The following is a 15,213-nucleotide window of genomic DNA, read 5'->3' as shown; positions in this document are numbered from 1 at the left end:
TGGCTTCCCCTAGCAGCACAGCCCAGTGATTTTACAATTGTTCAGGGCCAGGTCAAAACTTATCTGTGTTCCTGATAAGATTATTTTAGAATGATTTTATTGTTTTCACTTGCCTCACATTGTTTAAATATGATTGTTTCCTGTTTGCATTTTTGTGGCGTATTTAATTTTATTCATGCCCACTATATCCAGAAGGGAGAAGTGCAGCCTATAAATGTTTTAATAATAAATAAAAACACATTCTCAGTGACATTCACCATTTTCTCCTTGAACAATTTTCTCCATGTCACACACACACCAGGGAAGATGATAAAACCATTCCTGGACTATACTACTTAAAATAACAGATTAAGGAACTACATGTTTGAATGCTCTTCTTACGCATCCTAAATGTCAAGGAAAAAAGTTTCAGTATTGATTGTTCTCTGATAATGCTAATATTGTACATGCAGGGAATCTCTCTTACTCAGGATGCATTCAGTTATGTCCCCCACTCCCAACAACACTTACAATCTGTAGTAGTGCAGTCCATAAAACATGGCTCCTTGTTTCAAATAGTTCCCTTTGAAATGTAACCACAGAAATTGCAGGGCGCGGCATTTACAGAAGGAAAAGTGCACTGAATTTCATAAGGTTTGCAGAAACAAGAAAGAATACCCCCCCCCTTTCAGTCAAGATTGGCTCTCAAAGCAGCTTACAATTAAAATTCACAAAAAGCTAATTGTCAAGATTCCAATCCACAGAAGCAGGATTTCTGCTTGATCTGCTATATGACAATATACTGTGCTATACTAGTTCAGCACAGGAGGAGACTATGCTAAGGACATCCCAGTAAAAACATGTGCAAGTTGGGAATCTTACCATTTAGCAAGCACATTGTACAGGCTGCCTTTAACTACATGCAAATTATTTGACTGATTTCCCACACCTATTTCCTTTTTTTCCAGAACTGACATATAAAAATTACAGTTCTTTTCATGGGGGCCAAAAACCAGGGATACTTTGGCACAAACAGCAAGCAACAAATTAAATAGCACATCATATAAATTCAAATGTCACTTACTAAAGATCTAAATTGTCTGGCAGTACCATCCTTCAGGTTACATAGCACAGTTCTTAGGAAGAAAATGATATAAAAATAAGATACTACGATCAAAGATAGGAAAAGCAAATAGCAAGCTATTGTCACACTTATGAGACCTACAAGATGTAGTGCTTAGAGTGTCAGACTATGGCTAGGGAAATCAGGGCTCAAATCCCCACAAAAGCCATGAAAACTGCTTGGTAACCTTGCACCAGTCACACACTATTCCAGTCTGATTCTTCATAGGCTTGTGAAGTTAAATTTGGAGTGAGAGTATGGAAATATCACGCACATTGCTCTGAGATCTTTGATGGAAGTCTATGATATGAAGGCCCATGATATAGGAACATTGCTGAATCTAAACAGGTCTGGGTCAGATCAGGGCCTGAATGGGAGACTGCCAGGAAAACCATGCATGCCATATTGAGTTCCATTATGGAAGAAGAATGAAATAGAAATGTAATTAGCAAATAAATACATGAAAGATGGAATAAACATGAAATAAATGAAAGAATTAAGTGGAAAGCAATCAGGCCGCATTAACCAATTCTGTGTGGCTACTAACATTCTAATGAGCTACAAAAGCTCATTTATGTGCTTCTTCCTAAGTACCATTTTGGTGCACAAGAACAAAGGATTAAAAATTGTTACAACAATAAAAGCCCTTCCATTCTGGTCTCAACAGTTTCCATGTTTGCCTTATATACCAGTTACCCCAACCTAACATGCTGCCCTTAACCAAAACTAATTTGTGGTTAATTCAGGTACAGAAGCTTCCAGGGCCAGCTGTAACAATTTGGTAAAACAGCAAATTGCAGCAGGATAGTTATTCATCAGAAAAGAAATGGCTCATTTTTTTGGGGGGGGGGGGAAATCAATGATCCCTGGGAACAGTGAAGAATAAAAGCTCTGCCACTGGTGAAGCAAAAAAAGCACCACACCATATTTATTAGATTTCTGCTCTTTATGCCAACTTTTTACTGCATCATTTCAGAGCTAATGCTGACAGCTTATATGCTGAGCTAAGTGTACAATAAGCGCATGAATGTCATTTTGATGGCCTAGGATTTTCTCCCACAACCACCACCCTTTATTTTCTGGCTGCTCAATAACTATTAAAGATGTGTCGCCTAATTGCTTAGAACTGAAGCAGAGAAAACACATATTAGTCCACACCAACACACTTAACAACAGCTGGCACTAACTACAGTACGCACCAGTTTGTATTAAGATGTCATTGTGCCTTCCCAGTTCTAATCACCAATTATGACTCTATTAGCTGCACTTGGCAGTTCATCTGCTCAAGCATTGGCTAAGGGGGACTCGGAATGGACCTCTGATCTCCGTGTTTCTGCTTCAGTGAGTGCTTAGTGCAGCGGCTGTCATCTGGAGACACTGAGGAGGTAAGGCATTGTCTCCACTAAGGTAACTACACCTGACCTTACAACAATTTACTAAGGAAATACCTGCCTAATGGCAGCGTGAGTGCAGTTTCTTTTACCACTCGCAAGGGCTCTGCAAATTAGAGACAACAGGATAAATCTATGACCAGCTCACCAGACACTTCATTAAATCACTGTTCCCTTGCCTTGTAGAGCACTAATAGAATCACAGCCCTCGTTAGCTACTGAATAAAAGATCAATCACATACTTTGAGAGCTCTTGCTACCAGCTTCCAGAGGAAACAAGAAAGGGGGGGCAGAGAGAGAGAGGGAGACATATTTAGGATCATCAGTAAGATTCTGAATGGCCTCTCTGCAAGTTGGTTAAATTACCTTTTCCACAACTGACTCGGAATGTAATACTCAGAGGAACTTGTTAAGTCTGCTATCAAAAGCTGCTCTCTAATATATGACTACCAGGCCCTGGTCAAAAGTTCATAATGTGCATATGTAAAAAGGTACTAAATTGCCTGAGGGCTAAAACCAGAGGAGTTTAATTGCAGCAAAATGCTGAAAATGGTCTATTGAGGGTGTTTCTTTAGGGATACTGCTGGCACTGGCTGATTGAAGTTCGGAACATAAAAAGCCATACAACAACATTTCCTTAAACGCAATTGAATCCAAGAGTAGTTATTCTTGCATAAATGCTATGCTGAAAGGACTTTTAAAAAAGATCCTCAGATTCCTCAAAAATAAAGAATTAAGAACTGCTATAATTCATAATTCAAGATCATACAAACAAAAATGGAACATTTTGTAGGAAAACCTATCTTTCTACACTATTTAAGACTAGATGTATTGTGTAATATACGCAAATATTTTAAAATAAAACAATGAATATTAATGAGGAAGCATACTATTTTACAGCAAATTGGGGTTTGTTTGTTTTTGTTTTGAACCCCTATAGCAACAGCTCTCAATGAACATACAAAATGGTAGATCTCAACCTGGAGCGTCTTTAGCCTCATGTAAACATTTACAATTAATACCTTAAGAAACTTTGTATATGGCGGACTACTCCTTTATTGATTTTTATTAAAGAATATAAGATCAAATTAAAAGAAATTGGTTCAATGAAACAAACTCAAACCAATCTTGTGGAAAGCTGCCAAAAAGAGAGACTATGTATCCAGCTGCTGATAAATATTTATCAGTAGCCCAACAAAAAGGCCTTCTTCAGGGGGTTTGTATACTTGCACAGAGATCTGAACAGTATCTTCTTCAGTGACCACACCAAACCTACATAACTTCACACATATTATGGTAAGGGAGTCCTATCAACTGGGCAATCCAGGATCTCCATACACACCACCCAGGACTGGACCCCAGGGAGGTCACTGCAGTGCTGCTGATGCAGCTGTTTGACTTCATCTCCAGAGGCACACTCCAGGGTCTCTTGAGACTGACGGATGCCAACAACAACATCAAGCTTTAAAATTAGCACAAATTTTAAGCATGATATGCACTGTAATGCATCTGCAAACCCCACAGAGATGGGTTCTAGGACTGCAAAGGACCACCCAAAATATTTGCATGACCAGCAAGATCAAAATTCAAGTGTACCCTAAAGTAGAGATGCCCACAGGATACAATAGAGAAATATAGGATTATAACATAGCTGTGATTATTGGGCTCCAACATGTTCACTTCCCTCCTCAAACAAAAGGTAGGAATCGAACCAGAATCTTGTTGCAGCTGGGTAATTTGGTTTTTTACTTTGGCATGACTTCACCCAATTTTTGGCATGATGGACCCAAACTAAACTGGAGGCCTTTGAAGAAACTGTTGCCCCATTTGATGGGGATAATTTGGGGTGGAAAATTGGGGGGGGGGGTTGCTTAGCCTTCTCCTAAACTATTACTTAATTTTTTTAATCAGCAACAATTAGTAAAAAATGCTACTTAGGCCATTTGGCTTTGGGAAATGGAAAGTGGTAATTCTACTTGTACTGAACGTGTATATGAGGACTAAATCTATTGGCAAAGAGCAGAGTGTGGCTTGGCTAGTTGGAAGTGATCTCATTTTTAAAATTCAGCATTCAATTCACTCTGCCTTCACTAGTTCATAATTTAATAAAATGCATGTCGTATCACAAACAAAAGGGGTATATTGTTTCCTAGCCTCACTTTCAGGCTGAAGATGCATCAGCCTCTGTTTTCCAAAAAGTGGCAGTTAACATTATGATCTGGTGGCTTTGCTCTACTACAGAAAACAAACAAAATAAATAAATAACCAGGGAACATCTAAGTGTCAGCAGCAAAATGGATAACAGGGATAAAAAAAAGTTGATAATTCATTTATTTGACCTCAAGAGAACGGTTCTGATGGAAGTCTAAGAAAGTAGAGCTGCGGAGGTAACAGCATTTACTGAAATAAATAGAACTCTGAAAAAGACAAACCAATAGCATCTGACAACAGTGAAAAAATATAACACACACTTTCATCTGTTTATTTTTGACATTTGGGGCTGAAACATGGCCGGTTATTCAAGCTGGCAGAGTAATATGTGTCTCTGAAGCAGAGAGAGAAAATCTTCTTCCTCTTATTTTTGAAAGAATCTATGAAAGGCAGAGGCATTTCCCCTGCCCCAAAATTTACCATAAGTATCCAAACAACTAAAAACCAAGAACATTCATTCATAAATCTATCAGATTTATATTATGAGAAAGTCTACCTTTCTCCTTGCCATGAAAACACACATTTGTAATTCTTAGCACAAAAATTTCCTTTAGTTAATCATGAATAATAGTTTTTATATATATAATCTAAGGACTTTGTCACACACATTACACAGTAACGGACTATGGCTAGCTGCGGAACACCCAATCCTCTCTTTTGAACAACTGTATCTGTAGGACACATGTATATTGAAACCCAGACCAGGACAAACTACTTGTGAGCTGCCATGTGCTACTCTCTCCAGATAGTAATAATTCTCTCCAGACATCATCATTATTACTGATGATATAAATGATGAGCAGACTTAGAGGCTATGCTCATGAGTGGAAGAACATTGTTGAGGAAAGGACTGCTTCATCCTTTTTCCTCTGGTCACTTTCCTGTGGTGATTTTTACCCACTGACAAGGGGAAAGATACAAAATCTACACCTACTGCATATTTTCCAGGTCTTCAAAATCACATGAAGATATCAAAGGCTCTGTTGATGACTCCATTAACCTTCAGCTCAACCATGAAATATTTGTTGGGACTGTTTGTGTACCCATCAATAAGGGTAGTTTCATTGGGGTTATAAATTTTGGAATCCTCTTGGTAGATACACAATAATGCCCACTTTTGTATCTGAACAGCATGCAATTAAAATTGTTTTAAGTCAGAGTAGAATTGATGGGGAAAGTGAGAAAGTCAGAAGCAATAAACTTTGCAGCCTTGTGAATATTATTTATACTACCAATGTGTTCCAATGTGGAAGGTGATACACACACTCATCTCTAGCCAGTTGTATATATCCAGTATCACACCCACAATCCTGCACATACTGGCAGACTCTTGAAGCGGCTTTTCACAAAATCCCAGTGGCATATTTAGCATTAATGCATACAAATCTCTCGGCCTCCATAGGATCAATTTCTCTGCAGAGTGCTGATAACTGGAACTCAGGTCATGTAGTGGCTACCATGAAAAGGGTGTAATGGAAACTTGTCCATAACCTTGTAGCAATTATCTCTTCTATTCTGTATCCTTGCTGACTCTTTATATCCAGCTTTCAGTGATAGAGACCCATTTCTTATTTCAGCATGAAGTCCAATGGAGGTGACAGTGCTATTTTTCTAGAAAAAGATATGCCAGAACTCACCATGAACTCTTATAATGGCAATAGTGCCCACCTGAGAGCTCCACCTGAGTTCCAGTGAGTTCCACCTGAAAAAATGCCCTGGTGCTTTGCAACATTGATTATGTTCATTGTAATTCACACCTGGAAGACAGCACACCTTCTGGTGAGATCCTGACAGGTGAGCTGAGAATTTGCTGAACCCTAGGTTAGAACCCGGAGGGTGAGAGGGAGGGTGTGTCAGAAAGAAAATGAATTTATATTGATTAATATATATTAGTAACTCTGTATTAATGTAACATTTTAATATGGAACTACATTTTTGAAATATTTTGTTTAAGATGTCTGTTTTTGCTTCAATTTTCTGAATACTGTTTAGAGATATTTTTAATATATTCAGAGGTATAGAAATTAAATAATCTAATCTAATGTGAATAGGTACGTTATTTTAATTCCTAAAATACAGAGCTAAATATCACACATATTGCACCTAGGATCAATGGAATGGGCATGCATGCAATGTGTTTAAGTATTACAGCAGGTTTGTGAGGTAAGGTGGAGAGAGGGGCACACAAACTGATTCCCTAACCATGTGTTCTGTTACTCAGTCATACATTACCAGCATCGTGAATTTATTAACAGAACCTAGCTGTACTCACCCACCAACCCCTCATTTCCACCCTTGCCATCTTCTACCTCAGTCCTTGACAAACTCTCAAGTGTTGTGCTACTCAACTACAGTCAAACCTGTTTACGTAAACCTCTGGTTACGTAAACTTCAGGATGCGCGTGCGACAAACCCAGAAGTATTTTACCAGGTTTTGCCACACGCACATGCGCAGAAGCGGTCTGCACATGCGCAGAAGTGGTCCTCAGGTTGCAGAAACCTCGGGATCCAACCGGACCTCTAGAACAGATCCTGTCCGCAACCGAAGGTACCATTGTACTGAGAAGTGGTGCCTTAATGTGCTGAATCCCCTCCACCTGTGTGATAGAAGATGCACAATGGATAACCAATACTTCCAACTGCATATGGCACCATGTTATATTCTTGGTTTCATAAGTTTCAAAAGTTAAAAATCTTTATTGAAAGGTGATTTGGCCATATAAGTGTTGGATAGACGGTATTTACAGCTGGTATGGAAATATAGCCACTAAACATGGCCCACTGTAAACCAACCACTCTATATCAGTCACCTTGAGATGCCAATTTGCTAACAAGAAAGGGAGAAATAAATATGGTAGGAAATAGTATATAACCTATCCAAAATAAGGAGGAATAAAGATTATGCCTGGAATTTGCCACTATTTCAGAAACATGCAGTGCTGTTAGCCGGACCATATATATTGAAGATAAATATACAAGAGTTTTCTACAGGAACAGCTCTTTGTATACATAAAAAATGACTTATTTTAAATGTGACTGTTATATTTATCTCTTTTCTATGGAATGTTTTTCCAATTAATATAATTCCTCAAGTACTGTATATGGATTTCTGGCACGCACAGAAGAGTTTGCTATATCAATATTGGCATTAACTGCAAATATATATGGTTTCACTAAAATAATGGATGGAATTTGACTATGATCTTTATATTTGTCATCCAACTGCCAAGAAGAGATTGATATGACTAATCTAAAAACTCTAGAAAGCAGAAAAATAAAATGATACACAAATGTCTCCTTCTTACTCTGACAGCCCTCCCCTCCCAAAAAATCCAAAGCAATATGCATACCTGAACTGGAAAGTTTTAAAGTGCATTATGGTTGTATGTGTTTTGCAATCAATATTTCCACAATAATTGAAATAAGTAATGGACAGGATAAATCCATATTTATATATTGAACACTGAGTGATCAATTCAGTAATATTTATTCCCTTTTCTTTCATAATTGAATGAAAAGGCCAAACAGGATCAATCATTTCAACATACATAATAAATCATCTTAGATAAGATCACACAACAGTCTTTAGAGGAAGGTAGTGAACTGTTTTCACATCAACAGAATTTGTGAGATTATTTTTCTTTTCTTCTATTTGTTTTATTTTGTTGTATGCATTTTCTGTTTTAAGTTCAAACGTGCTAAACTGAATCCACCTTTTACTTATTTCGGCTTAGTACAAATAAGCTGAAGTTTGTTCAAACACAACACTGAAGGTGATTAGTGAATGTCAGCAGTAAGGAGACACCGAAATGTGATGCTGAGTATTACTGTACACGCCAAGAGTAACAGCAGACAAAACCCAGCTAGCAAGCACTCCTTTGTCTCTAGATATTTAAACTCAGGGGCCAGATGGAGGACTGCTGTATGTTGGTGGGTCAATGCAGCTATGAACAATCAGCAAGAGACTCTTAGTTAGTGCCGGGCCATAGCTGTGAGTGGCTGGACCTGAATCTTTGCTGGGAATGATTCATTACTATTACAATAATGTATATGCCTTTCCACTAACAAGGTTCAAAGAACAGCAAAACAATAATCAATAATAAACAATTTATTAGGCTTATTATTTGTGTGTGTTGCATTTGTATATTTCACACTGTAATCTGCTTTGTGGAGCAGGCTCATCAAAAATCAGGGTATAATTTTTTTAAAAAAATAAACTTCAAAATTAAAAACCAACTCCTAGGGGCTAAGGTCCCTTCACCCCCCTAAAATATTAGAGGGTGCTTCCCCCCAAAAGTTGATGGGCATTACCATTCAAATGGTGTGTGTGTGCCCTGCATCATGTCATCAATTATGTGGGGTGGGGCTTACCTGGGCCCCCCATTTTTTTTTTTTTAAGTTGGCACCCATGCTTGGATTGCACTATGCACAAACTAAGAGGTATGATCACACATTCCCTGCATCTTTTATTTTTAAAAATATGGAACAGTAGTTCAAAATATCTTGTATTTCAATCAGAGTATTGAACAGCTTTAATACCTCTGAAAGAAGATGGGATATATAAACATCTTAAGACATTTAGTGAAAGAACAGAACAGAAAGAGAACAGAAAAAGGCAAGGAAAATTCATTTTAAAATGTTAATGTTATGTGTGTATTGTGCCTAGCCAAAAAATATAAGTAATGATGAATGAAATATCATAGAATAGACAGTAATTAGTATTTTTCTATCTGGTAATATCAACACCTTTAAAGAGTGATCAAAGTAAGAAAAAAACAGCAGTACTATAAGAGCATTATATAGCTTTGTAGACTTCTTTTTCTTTTTTGGAACATGGAAAATGTTATGACTTTGCTCTAAAAGAAGGGACTTTCAGGTTCAGATTACTTGGACCCTCTTACTGTTTACTCGTCATCCTTTTTTCTGTAAAGTCAGAAGAGAGTTCTTGCAATACTTCAAATAAATAAAATATCCAGCTGCACAAACACTATATATTCAGCTAGATTACTTTGGCTTCTTATGGAATATTTGACTTTCCCCAGAATGTAAATGATTAAAGAGAACCCATCATATGAAACTGATTGGGAAAAGGTTTAAAGCGGTATGGCACTTTTACAAAGATGGCATGAACAGAAATAAAGACCAGAGTTAGGTAAAGCAAGCCAGCCATTCCTAAAGGTCAGGAAGAAGTATCAATATCACGACACAAACACACTTTAAGAAACCTTCTACATATTATTGTTCAGTTGACCTCCAGCTATACAGACAGATGTAAGTTTATGCAACCAAGTGTGTGAAACCATATCATGCCTAAAGGGGCAACCTATTTGGAATTGCTCCTATGCAAGCTCCAGCTCTTAGGAAATGTAGGAAAATGAAATTTTTTACTGACCATGAATTTTTATGTTGTAATAGGGATGGATGACTTTTCTCATTAGGGTTGTTCCTCCTGCTGGCCATGACAGGCAGGAGTCATCCTGCCCTCCAGGCCAGCTATGCCTTCAGCCTGTGATGACTGGGGCTAGATCTACCAAGCTATAAAAAACCACTCTGAAAACGCTCTTGTAAAAAAGTCGTAAAGCTCACAATGGAGAATATCATTGAGTTGTGATTTCAGCTCTACAACGCCATCTGGTGTCACAGTGTTATACCACATTTATAACATTGTAATTTGACCAATTAGGGACGCGGGTGGCGCTGTGGGTTAAACCACAGAGCCTAGGACTTGCCGATCAGAAGGTCGGCGGTTCGAATCCCCGCCATGGGGTGAGCTCCCGTTGCTCGGTCCCTGCTCCTGCCAACCTAGCAGTTCAAAAGTACTGCAAAGTGCAAGTATATATATATTTTTCCGGTGGGAAAGTAAACGGCATTTCCATGCACTGCTCTGGTTTACCAGAAGCAGCTTAGTCATGCTGGCCACATGACCCGGAAGCTGTACGCCAATAAAGCGAGATAAGCGCCGCAACCCAGAGTCGGTCACGACTGGACCTAATGGTCAGGGGTCCCTTTACCTTTACCTTTAATTTGACCAATGTAGCTAAGTCCCTGGTCTTTTTTACTCTCTGGAAAAACTTAATTTTCTCTTCAGCTTTTTGTGTATTTGACTGGTTCTCCTGGTCCCCTGCATGTGACTTTTGATTTCTTGAGTATTTGACTAAATATCTTACTTTTGTAAGGACTGAACAACATTGGTAAGATATTATATTTAAGTTACCAAATTACCAATATATAGTGAAAATATTGTACACTAAACCCTTCAGTACACTGGCCCTTCAGTAGTTGCAACTTCCATAAGCCCTGACCATTGGCCATGCAGGCTGGTGATGACAGGAGCTGAAGTCCAAAAACAAAGGGTAAGAACTGAGGAGGGCAGGTTCCCTACTACTTCACTAACACTTTGAAGTTTAATGCAAGCTCTTCCATACTTGAGATCAGCCTACAAGCTAACTAGAATCAAAATAGTTATACCATTTAGAGCGCATAACTTTAATTACTTCAGTATGAACTGGCATCCTGAACTGCCAAAATACAGCCTCAAAACCACTTCAGTGGTGCCCACTGTGAACAAGGGATTTCAGGATTTCTGCCTCTATTTGGATTGATCCTGGCTGGGGTTTTTTTTAAAAAAAGAAATAACAGTGGTTTAGCCTGCCAGCAGCAGACCCTGTAGGCGGTTTAATAACTGAAACTGCTGTTGCATAAAGCATGATCAAAGATGGTTTGATGACTTGGTCTGTGAGGGAGGATTCAATGTCAAGAGTTTTGTGCTGACACCCAGGCTAAATATGATCCACTGGGGAATTGCTTATGTGCAATTGGCTTTCTCTAGGGTGCAGATCGGACGCGGGTGGCGCTGTGAGTTAAAGCCTCAGCGCCTAGGGCTTGCCGATCGAAAGGTCGGCGGTTCGAATCCCCGCGGCGGGGTGCGCTCCCGCTGCTCGGTCCCAGCGCCTGCCAACCTAGCAGTTCGAAAGCACCCACGGGTGCAAGTTGATAAATAGGGACCGCTTTCTAGCGGGAAGGTAAACGGCGTTTCCGTGTGCAGCTCTGGCTCGCCAGAGCAGCGATGTCACGCTGGCCACGTGACCCGGAAGTGTCTTCGGACAGCGCTGGCCCCTGGCCTCTTGAGTGAGATGGGCGCACAACCCCAGAGTCTGGCAAGACTGGCCCGTACGGGCAGGGGTACCTTTACCTTTTAGGGTGCAGATCATTTTCTTCCAAGCCAATAATCTCAAGTGTTTCTCTGTTCTTGCTCTTCATTGTTTAATTAAAGAAGAAGGTGGAGAACAAGCTGGCATTCAGCTAAGGTAAGGTAAGCATATTGGGTGCCATTCATGAATCTACTGCACCATGTGTTCACTACTTAAGTACTGTCAGCTTTAGTAGGCGGTAGGTAAAGTCATAGGTGTGCTAAAAATGAAAAGACTGAAAATAATAAAGCAGGATTTTTAAAAAGTATTGCTTCTTAAATCCTCCTTTAAACTATCATTAACATATCTGAGCAATTCTACTGAATCAGATTTGTTTATGGATGATATAAACAAGGTGCCCATGAAGGTTTCTAGGAATACCGCTGGGCAGGCACCCCCAGAATCTGAGCTTTCATTTTAAAAAAGTATTTAGTATCTTTTCAGGACAGTATATCTCACCTTTATCAGTCAGATAAATATTCAGGTGTATCCAAATGTGAAATTCACTTGACCAATCCAGCAAGAAATATATATGCTGTAATCTTCTTACCAGCATGGATCTTCTTAGTGGCACTGGGGCATATACATGTAGGCATATTGCTTGAACATACAATTATTTCACTATACCTATCTAAGGTTAAGAAATTTTTCTGATTATAATTTATAACTACACAGCAGTAGTAGTGTTATATTTCCATCCACTTGAAAAAAAAGAACAGCACATCTGTTAAAACTCAAGCACAATGATTGGCTCTGCACCGAAACAGAAAGTGTAACCCAAGAACCTCAGATTTCTAGCTATTTTTAATGCTAAAGAATTTGAAAATTCCGTTCACTGAAACATCTGCTAAGCTCTTGCAGCCTTAAGATTTGATACTTTTCTGCTTCCCAAGGTGCCAACACAAACATTTTGTTTTAAGGCAGAAATGTAGCAAGTATATGAAATCAGCTCCAAATTTTAGATGTTATGAAAGTCAATGAGATGCTATGGAGTTAATCATTCATATATTTCAGAGCTGTTGGTGTTTTGCTTTCAAAAAGATGTCAGCATTTATTTTTCTTCTACCCATCCCATCTTTATAGCATCTCCCAAGCATAATGCTATCTGCAGTTCCACCTCTCTCTTCTCTCACATTTCTGATCCACCACTCAGCAAAGACTCACTTGATATTCACACTGTACACAACATATATGCACAGAATTGCATGACACTGAAAATGCACAACTGTCTATCAAAAAGCAATCAAAGCAAGCTAGAAGTGCAGACTCCTTTATTCAGAGTTTCATGGTTATGGTAGCCACTGCTGAAGTTAGCAGTCATGAAAGTTGCTAAAATAAGAAAGTTACAGCAGGATTTCTGAAAATCTAGCACACTTAATAATCCAAAGATGTATAAAATGTAGTTCACTTACCATGGATTTAGTGAAAGGGCGAGCCAAGGTAAACAGCAGAGTAAACAGCCACCAGTTGTGATGAATGGATGTGTACATCATATTTCCAGGATGCACTGCATTTGATGTCACCCCATGGGGAGAAAGGCGGCGGTTCAGCTCATTGGATAAAAGAATATTGCACAACTTAGACCGGTTGTAGGCCAGCATAGACCAGTATTCCTTCTTTGATGGAGAAAGTGTGTTGAAGTCAAGTTTTCCTGAGTTGTCTTTAATATCCGTGAACCTTTAAAAATAAACAAATAAACAGTTCATCACCTTGCCAACAAAGGTTAAAGCTATGGTTTTCCCAGTAGTGATGTATGGAAGTGAGAGCTGGACCATAAAGAAGGCTGATCGCCAAAGAATTGATGCTTTTGAATTATGGTGCTGGAGGAGACTCTTGAGAATCCCATGGACTGCAAGAAGAGCAAACCTCTCCATCCTTAAGGAAATCAGCCCTGAGTGCTCACCGGAAGGACAGATCCTGAAGCTGAGACTCCAATACTTTGGCCACCTCATGAAAAGAGAAGACTCCTTGGAAAAGACCCAGATGTTGGGAAAGATGGAGGGCACAAGGAGAAGGGGACGACAGAGGACGAGATGGTTGGATAATGTTCTTGAAGCTATCAGCATGGGTTTGACCAAACTGCGGGAGACAGTGGAAGACAAGAGTGCCTGGCATGCCCTGGTCCAGGGGGTCACAAAGAGTCAGACACCACTAAACGACTAAACAACAACAGTCTTCCTAAATTCTTCTCTTGGTTAAGAAGGAGCTTTGCTCCACAGACATCAGGAGTATAGTGTTATATATAAAGTAAATTGGGTCATTATAAACTAAAAACTTAACTTGCCATCTTCCTTAAAATGGAATGGAAAATGGTTAAGGTCTATAAAATTATGTCCATATCATATGAGGGAGTAGATTTATCCATTCTCTTTCTTTTACTTTCAGCTCTCCACCACCACTGGAATGACCATCCATAAGATATTTGACTGTTGCTAAACTCACATAGCTCTGTAAGACATGCCAATTCACCCTAGCTTCCTGAATTAATACAATTGCTTTTTTTTTTTACTTAAACACATTTGGATAAAGAAAAAATGAATGTCTCTATTTAAACCTGCAGAGAGGACCTGTTTTATTGTGTAATCCATACTGGTTTTAGGCAAAGTAAATAAACAAACAAATAAACAAGCAAGCAAATTAAATAAACAAAGCACACATGGGGAGGATGCAGGTATCTAAAACAAGATTTGCTAACTGTGTGTTACTGAGCCTTAATAAGCCAAATAAAAGCATTAAAGGCTGAATTCATATGACTATTCCTCAAACATTTCACCAAAGGGTAGGTATTTTTGTTTTCAAAAGACACTGTGACAAGACCCACCTACTGCTGGATCTTATGAACATCAGAACATATATCTGGTTCTGAAGGAGAGCACATTCTAGGCATACAGAATATTTATTGATCAACTGATGTCTATAGCAAGGTGAGGATAGTGGCAACTGGAAAACCATTTTTTTTATAAAAAACAACAACACCTGAAAAGGTAATCAGATATGTAGAAACACATTTGATTGCCCAAATTGGCAAGGTATAGGTACCTTGATTTCTAGACTTACCAAGACCAATAATGGAACACTGGAATGTGTTCTACAACACAAGAATTAGCAGAGTGCTCCTTGGCATTTTGTAATAAGAAAGGATTCCAAGCAGATTCTTGTCTCTCTCTCCTGCTTCCCCTGCCCATGATTCAGTCTACATATTTGCATTATGCCTTTGATAGCAACAGGAACCATGTGCATCTCCCCTGTCAATTCACACTCTCGGGGCCTGACTGGTTTTTATCAGTATCAGATTATTATAATTATTATATTCATGTAG

General features: G+C 38.9%; 1 protein-coding gene across 1 annotated transcript in view; it reads right to left on the bottom strand.

Moving 5' to 3' along the window:
- The window catches only part of WWOX (WW domain containing oxidoreductase), a 551,988-nt gene that overhangs the window by 404,996 nt on the left and 131,779 nt on the right, over positions 1-15,213 (bottom strand). Inside the window, exon 8 of the mRNA XM_081920382.1 lies at positions 13,307-13,571. Coding sequence (XP_081776508.1) covers positions 13,307-13,571 — 265 coding nt within the window. The remainder of the gene's footprint in view (positions 1-13,306; positions 13,572-15,213) is intronic.

Source organism: Podarcis melisellensis, assembly GCF_964234715.1.
Source record: "Podarcis melisellensis genome assembly, chromosome: 8".
NCBI lineage: Eukaryota > Metazoa > Chordata > Lepidosauria > Squamata > Lacertidae > Podarcis > Podarcis melisellensis.
The sequence above is the reverse complement of the archived record's forward strand: the minus strand, read 5'-3'. Positions and strand labels throughout refer to the sequence as shown.